The 20,898-nt window shown below is 44.0% G+C and overlaps 1 protein-coding gene across 6 annotated transcripts in view; it reads left to right on the top strand.

The window, feature by feature from the left end:
• RGS3 (regulator of G protein signaling 3) overlaps positions 1–20,898 on the top strand; it is a 945,383-nt gene that overhangs the window by 785,455 nt on the left and 139,030 nt on the right. For 5 of the 6 annotated variants that reach the window (XM_078642175.1, XM_078642174.1, XM_078642173.1 and 2 more), the window contains one exon: positions 13,116–13,793. In XM_078642175.1, the coding sequence (XP_078498301.1) occupies positions 13,116–13,793 (678 nt within the window). Of the gene's footprint in view, positions 1–3,941; positions 3,995–13,115; positions 13,794–20,898 lie in introns of those variants that run through there. The other variant, XM_078642177.1, reaches the window with a different exon arrangement.

Below are 20,898 nucleotides of genomic sequence, written 5' to 3'. Positions count from 1 at the left end.
CTTGATTTCAATCATCTCCTGGAAGCTGTCTGGGATGGGTGTGGGAACAAATCCCAGTCCTTTCTCCAAAACGCTAGTTTCCGCAGGGGTCAGGGTTCTCGAGGAGAGGTTGACAATTAGACTCTCCTCCCTCTGGTGGTGGAGCTCCGGGTTTCCATCATGGTCTGTGGTGTCGGTTGGTCTGGCCACTGGACTCCTTTCTGTCCTCCTCGTTTGCGCCCTCTTCCTCTGCCCCAACCTCTGCCTTGAAAAGGTGGCGGATTAAGAGGGTAGAATTGTGGTGGGCCCTGTGGGAAGAAGGGATATTGCCATGGGGATGTCATGTGAGGAGGACCATGAAACATTGGTCCTTGTTGGTATCCTTGTTGCCAATTGGGTCGATGTTGGATCCGGTTGTTTCTAGGAGCTTGTCCTCCACTAGAGTCGCTGCTCGTGGATCCTCGTCTGTTATTCTCATCCGAGTTATCGTCTGAGGAGTAGTTGTTCTTTTTACTCTTGAAGTCATCCTTAAGATAAGGATAAACCTTCTCTTTATCAAATTTGGAAATGTCTTTCTGTAACTTATCTGTTTTCTGTTTCAAAAGATATTCATGGTGGTCCGCCATTTCCTGGTTGATGTCGGCCAGTTTTGTGGTGAAGGCGGTTTTGTTATTTTTATTGACGGCACCCTTCATCGTAGCCTCTATGGCCAAGATTTTCTCTAACAAGGCATCTGCGAGACGTTTCGCTGTTTGGGTTATCAAGAACAGTAAATCTTTGGTGCATTTCCAAGACACCTGGCACCAGTCCATTTTGAATTGTTTGTCTACCAGGAACAATCTTGGTATAATATTAACAATTAGTCCCTGTGGGGCTATGTTGTTTCTAAGGTATTCTGTCATCATCACCCCGTGTATGGTGATCCTTATCAATTCTTTTTTCAGCTCCGTGAGAGTCACCCAGTCGTCATTGGATGTGCCCGAAGCAGAGGCAGTTGGGTTATTCAGTAGGGATGGAGCTGTTCTTAGGGCTTCGGCGATGGCATCCTCATCAAAACTAAGGCCCGGTACATCCTCCATGGTATTAGGAGGGTGATCGGGATTAAAGGAAAGTAAATAAACCACAAGGGAATCTATGTGGTTAAGTGTTGGGCCAATATAGTGAAATAGTTTCACTATTGGTAACCTGAAGAGTCCCGTGGGGGCAACCCACGTTCAATCAGTAGACAACAGGGAGGGACATAAGAAGGACAATATTTAGAGGGGTCCAGTGTGCGTGTCCCATCAATCTATATCAAAAGATGCACAAAGTTCCCCAAGGAAGTAGTGTTAGTATGGTGAAGGGGTCTTTCTTCCTCTCTCTAAGTGCAGATATACATATATGGGTAAGGGAAAGGTATCCCTTGTCGGAACTAGGGATGCCTCACACAACAGGCTGGTTTAACGGCTGTTGTCATATCGCCAGCTAGTTGTCTCGTGTCATCATCGGCTTCCTGCTCCAACGTCAAGCCGGCGCTGCAATGCCTGACGGGGAGCACACAGTGCTACACTTTTGTGGAGATCTTTTGTTCCTGGCCGTTGATCGAGTGAGTGTGAGGGCCCCAAGTTGTGAAGTAGTGAGCGTGAGGGGATGTGTGTTAAAAAAGGTTGGTATAGTCTACTCCGATCAGTTTATTCATGTAGCTAACCACCTTGTTAAAATGAGAGGGGTACAGGGACTCAAACAGGCTATGGGGATTGGTCCCGTTCAACCCTCGTCTGTGATCAGGTCAACATGTTTCATGCCCTATCGGCAATTCTTCAGGACCTAGGTTGTGCTCATAAACTAATGGTGAGCCCAGTTTGGGCTGAGGAGTGTGGAAAATACAACCTGAGGGGTTGGAGACTGGAACAGGAGGAGTTCCTGCGTCGTGATCCACCCTGAAGGGAGAAAGATAAACATAGAATAATGAATGTTCTCCGCGGACTTATCCATTTTGAATAGTCAATGTTGTATATAGGTGTAAAAAGTGGAGAGAGGAGAAGGAATACTTAACAACTAAGGAAGGTAACAAGGTATAATATTACCGTGTTAGGTTTCCAACAAACATAGTGTCTCAACCATGTGGTTGAGTACATTGGTTGGTGCTGTGAGGAATATAGCGCCAAAAGCGTGCTCTAGGCAGGGGTAGGGAAGAACGCGAAATGAAGGTGATCGGTTTTCATGGACTTACCCTCAATAACTGGTGCTAGTACCCAAAGGCTGTTCTCGTGGGACCTGCGCTGTAAGGTAATTATCTGTAAAGGTAGGAAAGGAGGGTACTTTTGAATTAAAAGGGAAGTTGATTATGAGGGGAGTAATGGCATTTTCCTCAAGGGCAGACAGTTCAGTGCTGCGAGTGGACACCACTGGCTAGTCCCACTGTGGTCTCGCCTACCACCCGTCGACTCCAGTGGAAACATACCACTCAAGTCAAGCCGCAGCCCGAGCGGGGACCCAGTAGGCATCAATCGGGCCACCACAGCGTACCCTCATGCGTTAGCAGCGATGTACCCAGTGTGAGAAGCTCCGCGTGAGAAGCTCCCCCCCCATTTTTTTACTTTCCCGGGATGGGAGGTGCAGGGTTGACAACCGGCAGCAACCCCCGAGGATAGACACCGCGGCGGTCGGGGACCCGACAGTGTCACCGATCATACACCCACGCCATCAACCCGGGAGAGGGCAGTTCCCTAGAGCCCCTGGGTGGCAGGTCAACAAGACACAGCGGGCTTCGTCTGAAGGTCCATTGAGCCCGACTGGCATCAGGAGTTCATGCCCACTACGGCGGCCCCCTTAACTCATTAGCGCGAAGGAGTTACCTCTACACCTAATCCCACACACCGACGTGGCTTGTCACGTAGAGCAGCCGTCGGTGTTGTGTGGTTCCAAGCGCCGTTAAATGGCCGGGCTCGATAGCGTGATGCGGGGGCGTGTCCTCTTTGTGGTTGCGTGGCAACACGGCCAAACAGATCTAAAATCCTGGTGGGTGGAAATGACGTGTATGCGGGGAAATGAAGGGGAGGCATCAGTGAACGGAATATAAGAAGGATGCATCTAAAATGATAAGAAATACTGTAAATAGCGCAAACTTTAAGATGGCTGCCGTAGTTTCATCAGTACGGCGAACAAAACATACTCTACCCCTCAAAGCCAGTGAAATGCGGGGATTTAACGGGCAGAAATTAAAAACTTAAATGTGGCGTTTCTGGAGCCCACAAGCGGAAATATAAAATGATGAATACACCATGCTTAGTGAGGACAATTATAGATATGTCCGGTCTGTTGATGTAACGCAGTAGATTTAAAACTGACTCTCAAAAATCCCACGGGCTGATTAATCAGTAAAAGTTAAATAACAATTGACAAGGAAGCTTTTTTAATTCATGGTCATGAAACAGGACTTTGAATTATAAAAGTTAACTTTGCGGCAGAAATAGACATTCTAAGATGGCCGCCATGAAATTGTGTCAAACCAAACCGATTGAAACCAACGCCCACAAACAAAAGGAGAAGAGGTGATATCGAGAAACCAGCGTGATCGAGTTTAAATTTCATTTTTATGAGGATGATGGGTCATTTAGATGATAAAACCCATTTAAATGGAAAACGGGGGTATTTGTTGTCACGCTGATATCGTGTGTGCTAAAAACGAGATTTAGGAACAATTGCAGTTCTGAGCAGCTCAGACACTTTAAATAAACCAATAATTATGATATAGTTAGAAGTGTTTTACGAAATGACACTACGAGGAGAGAAAACGTGAATAAAATACTGAAACATAAACAAATGATAACTTGGTTAGACATTCCAAGATGGCCACCGCTAAACTGGGGCAAACTGCTTCAAGTGCAGATGGAGCCACATGTTTTCCAATTAAGAGCCTAATGACCAATTAAGAGGTGTATAAAAAGAGGGCAACCAGAGAGCTGAATTCAGTTGCAGCCAGAGAAGTGAGCAGGGCGGTTCGTGGAGAGCACCTCAGCAAGAAAACTAACAAGTAAGTCATATAGAGGGAAGACCACTAGAAACCTGCCTAGAGACAGATTTAAATGGATCCCTTAACAGAAAGGTTATGTTTTCATTCCAGACAGGATTGGGGAGTCCACAAACCAGTAAATACCATAATTTAAAACAAGGTGTATTTGAAGATAAGATCTTAAATTCTCACCCCCAAGGTAAGAAAAGGGGATGCTTTTAAGAGGGATATAGAAAAGCAGCTGACAATTAGATGGTAATATTGACTGTTTGCCATTTATAGTTGTGCAAATGGGGAGACGACCGTCCTGCGCACAACCTCACATTAAGATTGAGGTAAGAACATGTTTAATTCAGAATTAGGAAAACTGTTAAATCTGGATTCATTCCTAAAAATAAATTCTATTATATCCATAGGAAGTAATATTTAATTAGAAATATCACAGGAGTCTTGATTCGAAATTGAGCATCATCCAGTTTTAACCCAAGGTACCAGTGTTTTGTTTAATCTATTATCATAAAAAACGTGGTAAACCAATAGGGATGTATTAATAAAATTATCAAAATTCCACTCTGACAGTTGGCGATAATCTACACCAACAAATCAGGAGGAAAATTAATAGTACTCGTCTGATAAAATGAACAAACCCAAGACTCCATTTTACGTACTAACAATAGACCATGAAGTAATATCCAAGTTGACAGGATGTTGAATAGTTCATTAGAAATAATAATTTAATCAGTCCTCTTCACGTTTTTAGCAATTTTTCGTGAAAATTCCACTCTGACAGTTGGCGATAATCGACACCAACAAATCCAAAGGAAAAATTAATAGTACTCATCTGGGAAAATGAACAACCCCAAGACTCCATTTTAAGGTACCAACAATAGACCGTGAAGTAATATCCAAGTTGATAGGATGTTGAATGATTCATTAGAAATAATAATCTAATCAATCCTCTTCACGTTTTTATCAATTTTTCATGAAAAATCCGAAAATTACTGCAACGACAACCAAGGCCAATTGAACCAGGCCACGAAGCAAATAGACTAATTTAGGTATGTCTCCATATCCTTTCAATAAGGAGAGATAGTTGTATTTATAGCTTAGATTTTCAGCCGGTGCTTGCAAATTGAGAGAGTCCACAGATTAACAAATAGAACAATTGCTGAGAAATATTTGAAAATGTTGATTCTAAATAAAATATGGATACTAGTAAATGATGTTAAAGTGACTGGGGATCATGTTTCAGAAAATTGGGGGGTGCATTGAAGACCCAGTAATCTCCTTTTTTCAAAAAAACCTTTTTTTGAATAAAAAATGTCATGTGGAATACGTAATAAATTGGAAGATTTAAGATTGAGCAGACCTATAGGGTACAGTTATATGTAGAGCGGCAGATGGATTTTTAAATTAAAAACAAGCAGGAAAAGGAGGTTGTGAACTAAATGGTTCAGTTTACTCTTTTCTATAATGAATGTTTTATATTTTTTTATTTAGATTGTTTTTAACATGAAACTATTGTCCTGTAGAAGGTGACTATCTTTTTCACCGAAACGACAGTTTTTCTTCTTATACCACAAATTGTTTTATTATGTATTGTATTGTTTTTTAATGAATAAGATGAAGTTTTTACTAAAATAATTCAAAAGATAACAGATTGTTTGATAAATAAGATAAGATATACAATCCATTCCTTTGCCAACTGTTGCCCTCATTGTACTCTGCTGATCGTCTTCATTTAGAAATATACATTTTGATATTTAAGGGTTATATTGTGTACATGTTAATTTGTTTTCACTCTATGCTATACCTACAATCCTTTTTCCACTTTTAGACAAAAAAAGTACACTTTTGTGTCATAGTAGATCCTCAAAAAATATATCTGGTTAAATGCATTCCAAAGGAAAGTTTAATCTGTAATGGTATTTAAGCATGAACCAATCCTGACACTCCCATGTGGAATTCTACTTTCTTCAGTATTTATTTATATGCCAATATTAAGCAACAGACATTGAAATAGCATTAATCTCTTTAACAAGATGAAAACTTAAAAATGCTTCCCTAAAAAGTTTTTTTTTTCTAAGTCAAATAGTGCTTTATTCGAGTGATTACTCATAAAAGCAAAAACATACACAAAATATTAAAAGAGGGATTACATTTACAGTCAACACGTTGACAAAGCACTATTGAATCTATAAAATACATTCAAGTAAAAAAGATTCTCACAGTATTTGTTAAATGATTAAAAAGAGATTAGATTAATTCATTATTAAAAAGAAAAAATAACAGGATTATAAAAACATTTATAGTCTTAAAAGCAATAGTAACAAATTCATGGGAACAGATATTACAAGGAGAGAATAGTTATTTAACTAGCAGTCTCTGTCTGGTTACAAAATCATTGGTAGTCTAAAAGCAATGAAAACAAAATCATAGGGTCAGTTTTTACAGACAGAGAATAGTTAATTAACTAGCAGTCTCTGTCTGATCACCCATGCCCAACCAATATATTTTGCTGTGGCTATTAATATCCATATAAGTGGGCTTGAACATATAATACGCAGGGCTTCAGCACTACAAGTGGTCCCAAGGTTCCTACACATAGGTGCCAGCCAAACGCGCCTTGGAGCACAATAAGCTTTACAGGAAAACAGAAAATGACCAAGTGTTTCCTTCCCCGTTCCACAGGCTGGACAAATGTCACACCCCCCTAAGCCCCATTTGGCTGTCAAAGATCTTATGGGGAGTGCTCCAGCTCTCATTTGGAATAGGAGCTTCCTGTCACCCGGCTTTGAGATAGTATCCCAGTACGGCTCCAAAGCCGGATACAGTTTGGCCTCAAGAAAACCCACAGACATGGACCCATTACTGGAACTACTCACTCATGCCAGCAACGTTTTCCCAAAATATATTTTTTAGGACAGACTTGGTGGGAAATGATGCACCTGCTGGATCAAGCCATATTGAACTTAACCCAAGCTCAAACAATATTGCTTTCAATGAATCGAGCCAACTAATGTTATGAAAGCAATCCGCCTTTGACATCAATAAAACCTTCAGCATAGTGCGCAAGCTCAGGAGTAGTCCAGAGCCTGCGCCAGTACAGGATTGGTCGTAGCCTGGCTAGGTCCTTGATTTGTTTCCTACCAAGATCATATCTTAAAGGCAACAGTGGAGTGCTTTTCGGGGTGCCCGTGAGTAGCCGTAGAAATTTGTTCTCTGAACCTTGTAAAGAGTTCAAATTTTCAAAGCCCCACATCTCTGCGCCATAGAGTGCGGACCCGATTGCCTTTGCTTCGTAAACCAGCAAAGCTGGCTTGACGGGTTTAGTCAAAGACTTCCTATGTTCTGAATTGATGACACCCGATAATTGCTACTGTCACAGGGTAGCAATGTTAATGTGTTGACTCCACCTATTGTTATCTGCAATGTGGATTCCCAAATATGTAAATGAGTTTACCACCTCAAGAGGGCGCCCACTCATGACAATTTTAGACTTAAAACTACGATGTGGCTTAAAAATCATGAGTTTAGTTTTTGTAGCATTCACCTCTAATCCATGTTCCCCACAGTAGTTTTCAAAAATGGACAGAGCACGCTGTAAGCCACTAGGAGTTTTAGACAGAATCAGCGTGTCGTCCGCAAACATTAATATAGGGATTTTTAACCCTGAGAGAGACGGAGCATCTACTGGAGCTGTTACCATGCACGGGACAACACCATTTATGTAAAGAGTGAACATGGTTGGAGCCATTGAACACCCTTGTCGAACCCCACGTTCTACGGGAAAGTCATCTGTGACCATACCATGACCTCCCCACTGTATTTTAGCAAAACAATTTGTGTCAGACAACCCAAAGCACTGCCCTATTGAAGAACATACATTGGCATGCCGCAGCTTTCTCTCAATCTACAGACCAATCACCACCTTCCCACGGCCAACAAAGCCGTTGAGAAAGGCCTGGCACAGCAGCTGACATCACATTCCACCAAGAACTATCTCCCTGCCAAAACCAATCCTGCTTTAAGGCAGTCAGCACTGGAATTTCAACCTTTAAAAAGCCCAGTCACGTTCATGGCATAATGGGCAACAGTATCACTTGTCTACTGATCATCTTCGGCGCATCACTAGTCTTTTCAACATTTGACCGCCATGGTCTAGACTCTAGACACTTGAGACCTGCAAGTGCTTCATTGGAAAAGTTCTGACATGGTTCTCCTGTTCCTCCCAAACCTTACACAATTGGTCAGAATCGGTATAGCCACCTTTAACATAACCCCATCACGTGTAGTCCCGCAGGGTTCATTATGCTCGTTCAATTTGTTTATGGAGCTGTTAAAACTCTCAAGTATGAGGTGGGTATTTATAGCTAGCAGTGTGCTGATGATTCCCAGAACCACCTTGAAACAGCCTTCCCAAGACAGTTTCCCTGTTAGTCTGAATCAATTACCATATGTGGTGGATTTGAATTTCTTCAGCCTCAATGCGGGGAAACAGAATTCATTCTACTAAGAAGACACCAGGAACAGAAATTCAGCCAGGAATGGCTGCGCCGCAGTTTGACCATCCGATTTCTGTGAAATGATGGATTGTCCTTACCTGTCAGTGCCATTATAGACTAGCCACTCTCTAAACGAGGCCTGAGCTACAATAATCTCTTAAATAGATGTTCTCTATTCTTGACAATTGTTGCTTCACTGTGACCCGAGCCATCCGTCTCCAGTTTGTTTTTTGTGTAAACCTTACACCTCCGCTGCCGACTGGCGCCATAAAATAAAGTGATGCTGTGGAACGCTAACGCTGATACGCTCTTGGTTGCAAACATAAATTAGGAATGTATTGCGCAAAGATTGTCCTTTTATCATCCTCTTCAAATGTTCCCCTTTAATTGAGACGTAGCTGCTGCCACCAGAACTATAATTCGTCTGGCATTTTAACTTGGCCCCGTCTGAACCCCGGTGATTAAGTACAAAGTATGCTGCGTTTCTTTGCCTCGCAGGAGAGGCCGCGCGCGCCACGCACCTGCTGCTTCAGGCGCACAAAGGGACGACTGCCTCAAAAGTCAATATTGTCTGTCGCATTTCAAAGCGATTCCCAATGATCCCGCGCCGGCAGAACTCGAGTTTCTGGTTTCTGTAATGTTTGTTTACAACTTTAAGCAAGGGGAGGCTTTGTCGTGTGCCAGTGATAGCGCAAGTAGCCCTGACGGTCTAGTACCTAGAAGTCGCGGTGGGGAAGCGCGAGAGGCCGTTTCGTTGGAGTATCCGGCAGTGCCAGTTGCACCAGAGGGTAAGAACAAAGTCTGCTTTCACACGAAGCTTTTTAAGTCTGCAGCCTGCTCCTTGTGCATTGCATCCTAATATTTGTAACTTTATGCTGTGTAACTGGTTTGCTAAAACCTAGTAAGCATTGGTCGGCAGTCCAGCATGTGGTGATAATCAATTTCGTGGCTGTAAAGAAGGCTTTACATTTTGGGACGAGTGTATTGCAGATTGTTCTGTTATGGGACCACTTCTTGTCTTTTATAGAACAGCCTAACATATGTTAGTGAAATAAATCACACCTTCCCCAGACCTCTAGAGGACGTACTGTTCAAAGCACTCCTGACCGGTGTAGAGCAGACCCGGCCACTATCCTTAAGGTGCAAGACCTTTAACCGTAGCATGGAGGGCCAGTAGGAACTTTATTTTCCAAGCGGGTCATTGAACTGTCCTGCCAAAAAGGGGAAATCTGATCACTGTTGGGTTAAAAACAGGGTTAAGTGACTACCACCTGCACATTGTGTCAGGGAAGTCATCCAGTTCAATTGAATATGTTCATACCTTGTTGAAGATATGCCAGGAAGATAAAATATAATAAATAACCTAAACGAGTAACCCATTGTAAATAGTTTGCTTATTTGTTTTTAACCCTTCATTTAAAACACAATCTTAGAAAAAGTCTCTGAAAAATAATAAAGTTAGCGCAGTGAAAAAGTAATAGTTTCAGAAGCAAGAAAAAGAACACACATCCCAAACGCGTATGAGTGGCAATAAGGGTGTACAGATTGAAAAAATAATAATAAAATGAAATTGTATAAGAACAGCGGTGTTACAGAATTCTCATAGAAAACCCATAGAAAATTGTATATGTCTTTGTTTAACAGTAATCTCAAGACATCTCATGTATAAATTCTACACTAGCTTTTCAGTTCTCATGCTTCATTTTTTGTGTCAAATCCTCATCTGGCCTGGAGGAAGGCACAGTTCGTTTACAGATAAAAATGTTCGTTCCTGATGTGCGGGGCAGGGGAGGAGGATATTCTGCACCTCTTAACCATCTGTAGGGAACTACTGTGGGAGTGCCAGACCACTCAGACCACTCTTCAGTAAGAAAAACATACGGACCTGCAGACAAGCAGTGCTAGCAAGCTTCTCCGGCGAGGACGTCCAATTGACCTGCAGCTTGGTATAATTTCTAACCGCTGTGGACACAAGAAATAAAAGACAAACTAGTCAACAAATGGTTGCTTAAACGACATGATCAAACAATCCTAAAAGTGATCTTGCACGGAAGGGGTAATCGTAAAAAATGCAACAGCTGAGTTTTAATGGCAACTGTCAATCTCTAGCGGCACTAGAAGACCCTGGAAGCCCAAATGCGGTGCCCACAAAAGAACTATGCCCTCTTCGGATTCTCTGAATTGAATGACCTCAAAAGCGATCTTGGGCGTACAAGGTCTCTAATAACTTTTCAATTGATTATCTACAGGTTTAAATCACACTGGAAATTCCTCTATCTGCGATTTTTGCACACAGAGCTTGCACTTTTTTCTATTTGGCACATAGAATCTGCACTTTACCTTCCTCCCAGCCAGGGATTTGGACCCGACCAAGCCATGAACCAAAAAAAAAACTGTTTCAATCTCTGGGTCTCAATTGCACTGGAAACCCCTCAATTTGCGATCCCCGGAACACAGAACTTGCACTTTATTTCTATCCGGATCTGCGACTTAGCACACTTGGAACCAGTATACACTAATGATGTTACTCTTAACATTTTAATCAACCTCTTTTTGAATTTATATTTGAACTAAAGCGCACGTAAAATCGGATAATCCGAGTCCCTGTCTGTTTACCTAGGTTTAAAAAAATTACATTGTTGCAATGATTTTAACTAATCATGCAAATAAAGGATTATCTTATGTTTCCTGATGTGTCATACTAAGAATACCCCTTTATTCTGTCGGTCCTGTCTTGGACTTAATTGAAGAGGTTGAACTGCTCAGGGACTCTTGCTCTCACAAGGGATCTGCCAGATCCTCCCACAGCACAGCTCTCTGCCACCCATCAAAACATTTGTGGAGACAGAAGGCAATAGGAATGGAGAGAACTCCTGCGTTAAAGTCTAAATCGAACTCTACAGAGAAGTAACCCAACACAATTAGAGTAGGGCATGGTTAACCCAGCTTCTTTCTAGATACATAATGTATTTAAGCCCTATTTCCTTTATATTTCTTAATTTGAATGCATCGTCCAGTCCTAAAATGTCTTGTCTCTTGAAGATGCTCTCTCATAGCTGTTGAACAAAGAGACCCACTAATCACTTCAATTGGGCTGTAACACCTGACCTGCTTATGGAGACACTTCTAGTTTCCCCACAATGTATAGAAGCCAAGAAGTTGATCTCCTACTGTGGCAGTCTCTAAACTGACAATCCTTCAGGAGCTCTTTCTCAACAGTAAAGTTCGTTTTGGCGAGATGTCAGTGTTTCAAATTGAATTGTACAATTTTTCAATTGTCAGTAGATTTAGCAAGCAGATTCTAAGCAGTGGTCACCTGGGAGCAGAGGACAAATCCTTGCAGACGAAAGACATAAAAATAAAAGGTCACAGCTACATACTTTGCAGTTTCTTAATAGGCAACAACCGATTAATGCTAAATTATAAAGACTATTGTACAAATAATGATGTGCGGCTCAGTCTCACTTTAAGGTTTGAATAGCCAGGAATAATCATGTTCAAGTTGCTCTCTCTGCCTGTGGTTGCACAGGTGCTCAGGTTCTATGGGGTAAAGAGTGGGTAGTGAGCTTATTGTACTATATGATACTGCTTTGATTATTTTTTTTATTTATGTAGAACCACGTACTACTTCTCCTATTCTGGCATTGCCTCTACCTAGTCATGTACCCCTTAGGCATCCGAGACATGGGGCAGCAGGCTGCGAGTTGATTTCACTGTTTATGGCTGTTATTTTGCTTCAACCATCATCATAGCTTACAACGAGATGATTCCAGTTTTATAGTATGGGTCACCTATTTGGTTACAAGAGATGTCTAACCCGTAGAAGCTTAGATACTACGCACTGAAGGAAAGTATTTAGTTGTGGTAGAAAAAACAGTTGAAATTCTGCACCTGAAATAAGAATTGACTTGCTGGGCCACTGCTCTGACTCTTCTTGTATGTGGTGTGGTTTTATGCCCTCAGAAGTGTTGCCTCTTTTCTTTCCAGCCATTTATTTTTAAGAAAATATTGAAGCGTTCTGCTGTAAGTTAACTGGTCTGTGGTACTGTCTGTATGTTTTGGCTTGCTTTTTTACACTTTACAAATCTGTTTCATGACCACACCAACAAGTAAGTCTGCTACCCCAAACCACTCCTGAATTGTGGGTAATGTAAGCTAGTCTGTGGTACCTTCAGAATAGGCTGTTTAAGATATTTGGACTCTGACCCTGACAGAACAACGTTTAGGGGTTTTAGAATTGAGGCCACTAATGCCCTTTGGGTCATGAGTGTGTGCCCTTTTGACATATGTATCTATTATACGCGGTGCAAATAGGAGTGTGAAGCTAACTCCACATTTTTGCGCACATTTGGTCCAGCAATTCAGACTGCATAAGCCGTTTAATGAATTCTAACAATCTGGTAATGATAACAAATGTACGCTTTTGAACCTAAGTCAACATAAATATGGAAGGAATATTTTCTTGGTACTGTGTAACTAATGTTCTGTTGTAATCTGTACGTAGTTTATGTATAAACCAATAAATGAAATAATGTTTTCTCAGTTTTCATTGCACTTTGATATAGAAATTCATTTGATTAGTGAGCGTGGCATTTAGTAATCTTATGATAGTAAACATGTCTATCTTTTACCCCTAGATGTTTGAGGCAGAGTTTCAAGGTCCGAGTGAGATTCCCTCAGATGCGTTAAATGACATGGCCGATTGCCATGGAGTAATAACTGATGGCTTGCCAGAAGTGGACTTGCAGGATGTCCGAAATAGTCTCCCTGAAGTGAAGTTGGTAACTGAAAAGGCCTGTGAGGAACCAAGGATCTGCTCTCTGGACAGAGGTCGGGCGGCGTTTGTCATTCCTGAGCTGCGCTTGGATACAAGCTTCACCCAGAGCACTGAAGTACTATGGGATGAGAAAGCCGGTGTCACTGATGAAGACAACGATGAGGAAGACGACCGAGAGGATGAAGATGATGAAGACGAGGAAGAAGAGGGTGAGGAAGAAGATGACGACGATGAGGATAGTGATACTTGCTTGGAAAGAAACGGCCCAAAGCGTTCCAGCATGTATGAAACATCTGGGTGTTTGAAGTCCAACACACTGACTGTCCAAAGCTCTCTCCGACGCAGAACACACAGCGAAGGCAGCCTCATGCAGGAGGCAAAAACCCATTGCTTTACCTCAGACACTACTCTGAACTGCACGGAAAATGAGAACTCCAAGAACGGCTGGGCCCTTCCTTCCCCAAGGACACTTAAGAAACTTACCAAAAATGGCGGTTCCGTTCATCAGTTCTGCTTGATCTTCGCCGGCAACAAAAAGGTTGGTAATTTATTTAACACTTGTTTTTCAAAGATGAAGATTCTGGTTAAAGAGTAAGCTTTCCCTTGTTGAACTTCAATTCTCATTTATACGTGGACTATTTTATATTGCATGCTAAAAAATATATTGTTGCGGTTAGACTCTTGATCTTCAGTTTTGCTTATTGAGTTGTTTTATTGTCACCCACTACCCCTCACTTTGACTGTCCTCTTAGACCTTGTATAACTCTAGAAAATTACAACAATTGTTACGTGTGTTTGAAAACTAGCAATGGAGGCGTTAGTTCAAGATTGAGATTTGGGTTGACAAAGCTTTAAAGATTGATGACGAAAATGGAACCATTAGCATCACCACTTCGCATTAGATTCCACTCTCTCAAACATTCGAAATGTGTCCCAAACTCTGATAAAAAAAAAACCAATTCTGGTAGTTCTTTCTTTCCTACACTGTTTTAGACATGGAGTTGATTTATGAAGGAAATTAATGCCTGTGTGCTAAAGGGAATACACTTCATGAATTTATTATTATTATTATTATTATTAGGTTCTTCTATAGCGCGTGGCCACTCGGGAGCATCCCAGCGCTTAAGACTGACCAGACAGGGATGGATTAAAAATGCAGATCTGAATTATCTGGTTTTTGGAAACAGAAAAGTTTTTAGTTTTTTCCGGAAGACAAGAAGGTTAGGCTCTAGGCGAAGGGGTGGAGGGAGAGCATTCCACAGTCCAGCCGCGTTGTGCGAGAACAGACGACCTCCTGTGCGGGCTCTGCTGATCCTAGGAGCTATCAGCAGGTTTTGTTGGTTCGAGCGAAGATTCCTGGTGGATTTATATGGTCTGATCATGTCATCTAGGATGAGGGGGCCATTCCCGTAGAGTGTTTTATGGACCGTGCAGAGAGCCTTAAAATGGATTCGCTCCTTTATGGGGAGCCAGTGCAGGGTGCAGAGTGCGGGCCTAGCTGATGTACGATGGCTAGTGCCCGTGAGTAGCCGTGCTGCGGAATTCTGGACAACCTGAAGTTGCCGGATAACAGACACGGGAGCTCCAAGATAGAGCGCATTTCCATAATCCAGCCTGGATAAAATAAGAGACTGGACTATGGTTTTCTTTGCTGTTTCGGGTAGCTGAGGAAGAATTTTCCGAATTGTTTTCAGCAGTCCGAAACAGGTGGCCTCAATGATGATCTACACATCGACCACTCTGTCTACAAGACACAATAACAAGGAAACATATTTTTAGAAAGATCTGTAAACTCCTCTTACATTTTTTCGTTTGTACATGAAATGAGTGACATTTTGAAAGGAAGGTAGTGTAGCAGATGCACCCACCACTAATGGAGTCTAACTGGGGTTTACTGATACATCTCAGAGCACCAGCTTTTAATTGGCAAACGTGTACAGGACCAGTTTAGGTTTATAGCAGTCTATATTTGTCAAATATAGCGGATTTTGTGAAATTGACTTTAACACTAAGTATACTTTAATAGTTAATTTTGGTAAACCATTGTTCCTTCACATGAGTGACATGACCACTTAAGAGGTTAATAGTTAAAGGAGGACTTTTCCCTTGTCATGTTGTTCATGAAAATATAGCCTTCCTGGAGTCTTGCTCCTTAAAAATATCTTTTAAAGATACATTTTTATAAGCGGCATATAAGCCCCAGATGTAATTGACTGTAACCTTGAGAAATTAATGCTAGTAGGAATATTTGAACAAATAAGTGTGGTCTTTAATTCAATTTCTCCCTTTTCCTTCTGAATAATTTGAAAATAGATCGCATGTCTTCATAGTTTTCTGCTGAAGCCATAAATGGACATTAAAAGTAATTGGTATTCACATTAACAGTTTAACAGCATGAGGAAAAGCTGGAAATAGGAACATGCATTATGAATTTTTTGACAAATTGATGTTACTTGTTTTAAGTGTTTTTAGAGGTTAGGGTACAGGGCAAGTGTAGCTTAAAATTAGATCACACTTGCTTTTCTGCACACAGAATTGTCTGCTGTTCCGGAAGTCCATAAACACTTCCTGCACCCCTCCAAATCTGAGCCTAGATACCTTTAGGGAAGACATTCACTGACAAGCACCCATACCACAATGCACAGATATTTCTCAGAATACCGTTTAACCACTGTCTCAGCCTCTACCGATTTTTCAGTGCCTTGAATTGTTGTTTATCCCTCCTGTACTGCAGTTATCTACATTGAGTCTGGTTATAAGAAGCCCCCGTTAGATGCAATCATTATTACACCTGATAAAAATCAGACCGGGTGTTCAGAATGTGTCATATGAAATAATTATCACTTATTTTGAATTTTTTTAGGAAAATATGCAGATTTTAGTGTTTTCCGCCTCAAAATTCACATGTGCCTATCAATTTTGGCAGGTCTTTGACCTGCCAAAATTGAACAAAGGTTGTCAACTTTAACATGCCTGTTAATTTTCGAAACAGTCAGTCTGCCCACCCCACATCTTCCACAGAGCCGCCATGGCCATCACACCCTAACTACGCAGGACAATCAACTGCCCCCTCAAAACCGCCACATTCCCTGACAGCTACATGAGTAGCTGTGCTTTACAAGTACCTGATTGATTGACTGTTTGATCTTTGTGACTGGGCGATAATGTTTGCATTGTTCAGCATTCTGTCCATCATTTGTTCATTTTGCTTTTGTCGCCCTAAAAGGGAAGTCCCTTCAAGTAGCCTTAAAACATCCGGGTACTACCTGTGAAAGTCATAGGCGAAGATACCAGCCCCAAAGATCAGGAAGTTACTGTGCAAGTCAAAGCACACTAGGACTGAATGTGCATGGTCTCAAAAAAGATATGAAACATTAAAAGGCATATACATTTGGCTGGGGCATCACCTGAAAAGTCAGTGGAATGCAGCCAAGAATTCCTTCTTAGTGCAATGGAGGAGCCCATGACCCTGGTCACAGAATCTATAGTGTCTAGGCCGAACGGAAGGATCCGATAGGAAGCATCATCCACTATCTAGGGGGTTGACTTCGGCGTGTTTCCAGTTGTCAGGGAATGTGGCGGTTTTGAGGGAGCAGTTGATTGTCTGGCGTAGTTCGGGTGCAATGGCCATGGTGGCTCTGTGGAAGATGTGGGGCGGGCAGGGGTCTGAGGGTGCTCCGGAGTGGATGCTCTTTAGGGTGTCTTCTGTCATGAATGGGGTCCAGGTGAGCAGGGGTCTGATGGTGCTCCGGAGTGAATGCTCTTTAGGGTATCTTCTGTCATGAATGGGGTCCAGGTGAGCAGGGTCTGTTTGGTGGTGTTGCAGGGGATGGAATCTGAAGTGGTGCAGAGGTCTTGTTTCTCGAAGTTGTCATAGATCATATTAATCTTGAAGTGAAAATAGGTGCTGAGTCTGTTGCAGAGGTCTTGGTAGGGTGGAACGTCTGTTTCGCTGTTGGGTTTTGTGAATTCCTTGATGATGGAGAAGAGTTCTTTGGTGTTGTGGGCATTGGTGAGGATTCTGTCGTGGAGGTTTATGGTTTTGATGAGTTGGCGGTGTGCTGTGGTGGCTGCTCTATAGGCAGTCTGTTTCTGGGGTTCTGTTATTCCTCCTTGTCTTTTTGAGTCTTCGGCAGCAGCGCCTGGTTTCTTGGACTTCAGGGGTGACCCAGCTTGCCTTCTTGATGTGTCGTCCAGTGTCTTTTTTGAGGGGGGCAAGTGTGTTGGAGAAGTTTGCGATCCAGCGGTAGAAGATGCGTGCCGCAATGTTAGTGTCTGGCGTCGTGGGTGGTGGGGTGTGGATGAGGGCGGAGGTGAGCTGGTCTTCGGTGACTTTGTTGCAGCTTCTGCGGGGGAGCGGTGGGCGTGCTTGTGTACGTGGGTCATCTGAAGAAGTGGATGCAGTGGTGGTCTGTCCAGAGGAGTTCCGTGGTGTGGCTGTAGGAGACGCGGTTTCCTTCTTTCTGCGAAGATCGGGTCTAGTGTGTGTCCTGCAGTCTGCGTGGGGATGGTAACCAGTTGCTTCAGTCCTGTCGGTGAGGTTCTCTAGGAGGTTGGTGGTGTTGGGGTCGTCGTGGTTGTCGAGGTGGAAGTTTAGGTCTCCGAGTAGGATGTAGTCATTGGAGGTGAGGGCATGGAGTGTGATGAGGTCAGCAGTAGCGTTGGTGAAAGGAGCACAGGGACCCTCAGGCCTGTAGCAGAGGATTCCGCAGAGAGTCGTTTTAGGGTTGGTCTTGATCTGGAAGTGGAGGTGCTCCATGAGGGTCGTAGTGTCGTCCAGGCCAGTGGTTGTCATGTGGAGGGTGTTTTTGCGGACGATGGTGATGCCTCCTCCTGGGCAGGCAGGCGGTCTTTCAGCAGGATCTTGTATCCATGGGAATGGCGGTGGTGATGTTGGGCGCGGAGTTGGCGTTTGTCCAAGTTTCAGTGAGGAAGGTGACATAATGCGCGTGGGTGTTGAGGAGGTCCCAGATTTCTATTGTAGGGAGCGCACATTGCGGAGGCTTCAGTTGAGTGGTTTGTGAGTAGTGATGTCTGGTAGGCTGGGGGCTGCTGCTGGGGTCCGACGGTGGGTGTAGGTGTAGGTGCAGCGGCAGTGTCAGCAGGAGATCGGGCCTTAGGTGTTGCATGGTGCCGAAAGCTGGCAGTAGTTGCAGCGTGTGGGGTTGTGTGCATGGAGGGTGCTGGAGCCGTAATGGAGGTGGGTCAGAAGATCAGGGTCCCTGGTGCTAGTCACGGTCAAGTCGCAGACGGGCTTGCCTTTGGCGCGCCAGTGTCTGCCTAGCGGCTGCCATTAATTAGGGGTCAGGGGAGGCGGTAACACAGACTAGGTTAGTGGTCTAGCTCTTCTTGCCTCGCAGTGGGCGCCATTAAGTAGGGGTCGGTGGGAGGGCGGTCGGCTGGGAGGCGGGGGCGGGAGCGGGAAGGACACATTGGAGGAGGGAGGAGCCGAGGGGGCAGCCGTGCCATCAAGTGAGAAGAGAGAGGAGATAGAAAAGAGAAAATAAAGAGAGAAAAGACCCAGAGTGAGCAAAGAGAGAAAAGAGGGCACAGAAAAACCTAGAGAGGCTGAACAGCAGAAGAGCAGAGTGCTCACCCACTGGACCAGGGATGAGGTGCAGGCAGGAGCCAGCGGCTGGAGGAGGGCCGCAAACACCCAGCAGTGGTCAGCAAAACCGAGAGCTCAGATAGCAGCACTTGGTGGTGGAGCTGCGCGGATGGAGAGCAGTCACACTGACCAGGTCAGTGGTCTAACTGTTCTTGCCGCACAGCGACTGCCATTAAGTAGGGGATGGGGGAGGGCAGTCAGCTGGGAGACGGGAGCAGGAAGGACAAACTGGAGGAAGGAGGGGCCACGGGGGCAGCAGCGACGTGGAGCGAGAAGAGCGCACAGAGAAGAGATAGAAAAGAGAGGGGGGAAAAAAGAGAGAAAAGCGTGCAGAGAGAGAAAAGAGGGCACAGAAAATCCAAGAGAGGAAGAACAGCACAATAGCAAAGTGCTGTCCCACTGGACCACCAGGGATGAGGCACAGGCAGGAGCATGCAGGTGTAGGAGGGCCTCAAACACCCAGCAGTGGTCAGCAAAACGGACAGCCCTTTGTGGTGGAACTGCGCTGGGGAAGAGCAGTCACACTGACCAGGCTTTAGTCCATCGTTCTTTTGTCCACCACACCACCCCAGTTCCGACACAGCCATATGCAAACAAGTCTTGACCCTGTTCCTCATGGGAACAGTCCAGCCCAAACTGCCAAGCCAGGTCCTCCCTGGACCGGAACCAAGCATCCTGGGACCGTTTTGGGAGCGTCACCCCTCATCAGCCAGGCTATCTTGAATCCAGTGGTGCAGTGAGCACGGGACCCACGTCTGGGCATGCCCTTCCCACTTAGGGCAACAAAAGCTAAATGAACAAATGGTGGCCGGAATGCTGAACAATGCAAACTTCCCCCCCAGTAACAAAGATCTGGATTTAATCCATTGTTCTTTTTCTCACCACACCACCCCAGTTCAGACCCAGTGTTAGACCTGGCACCTTAGCGTGGGTCCCCCTTCCAGTTTTTGCTGTGTTCTCGTGTTTTTGCTGGTTATAGATGCTTTGGACACTGTGCCGCTGCTGTCCAGTGCCACAGTGCAAGTGCTCCCTATGGTAAATTGATGTATGGATTAGTGACTCCATGATTGGCTGGTTTGGTTTACGCAAAAACAACAGTTGATGGACAGAATGCAGAACAATGTCATACATTCACCCCAGTACAGAGATCTGGGCCTAAATCCATCGTTTTTGTGCACTACACACCACCCCAGTTCAGACATGGCCATATGCAAATCAGCCTAGACCCTGTGCCTCATGGGAACAGTCCAGCCCGAACTGCCAAGCCGTGGCTTCCCTGGACCGGAATCAAGCATCCTAGGACCGGTTTCTGGCTATCAGCCGTCATCAGCCAGGATAGCTTGACTCCAGTGGTGTGGAGAGCACGGGACTCACATCTGAGCATACCCTTCCCACACGGGGTGACAAATGCAAAAACAACAATTGATGGACAGAATGCAGAACAATGTCATACATTCACCCCAGTACAGATATCTGGGCCTAAATCCATCGTTTTTTTGCACTCCTCACCACCCCAGTTCAGACATGGCCATATGCAAATCAGCCTGGCTTGGTTTACTTGTCAGACCGTAGTACAGTGCACTGAGTGTGCCCAGGGCTTGTAAACCAAATGCTGCTGTGGGCTTGCAGCACTGGTTGTGCCACCCACAGAAGCAGCCAGTAAAAGTGTGTCTCAGCTCTGCCGTTGCAGAGCCTGTGTGCAGTCTGGTACTGCCATGCTGACTGGGCAAGTGCACCCACTTGCCAGTCCCTAAACTTTCCCTTTTCTGCATATTAGTCACCCCTTTGGTAGGCCCATGGACAGGGTGCATTGTAGGTCAAAGGTAGGACATGCCCTGATGTGCGTGGCATGTCCTAATAGTGAATTACAGCCATTTTCGTTTTTCACTATTGCAAGGCTAACTGTTCCCCATAGGCCTGAATGGGCAGTTTGATTATTACATCTTGTATTCCTAACTGACTCAGGGAACTTGGTAGAAATTCGAGTTTAGTATGCCTGAACTCAGAATGATAAAATGCATCTTTTAGTGAAGTT

The sequence above is a fragment of the Lissotriton helveticus genome, chromosome 5_1 (assembly GCF_964261635.1).
Source record: "Lissotriton helveticus chromosome 5_1, aLisHel1.1, whole genome shotgun sequence".
In the NCBI taxonomy this organism is placed as follows: Eukaryota; Metazoa; Chordata; class Amphibia; order Caudata; family Salamandridae; genus Lissotriton; species Lissotriton helveticus.
The sequence above is the reverse complement of the archived record's forward strand: the minus strand, read 5'-3'. Positions and strand labels throughout refer to the sequence as shown.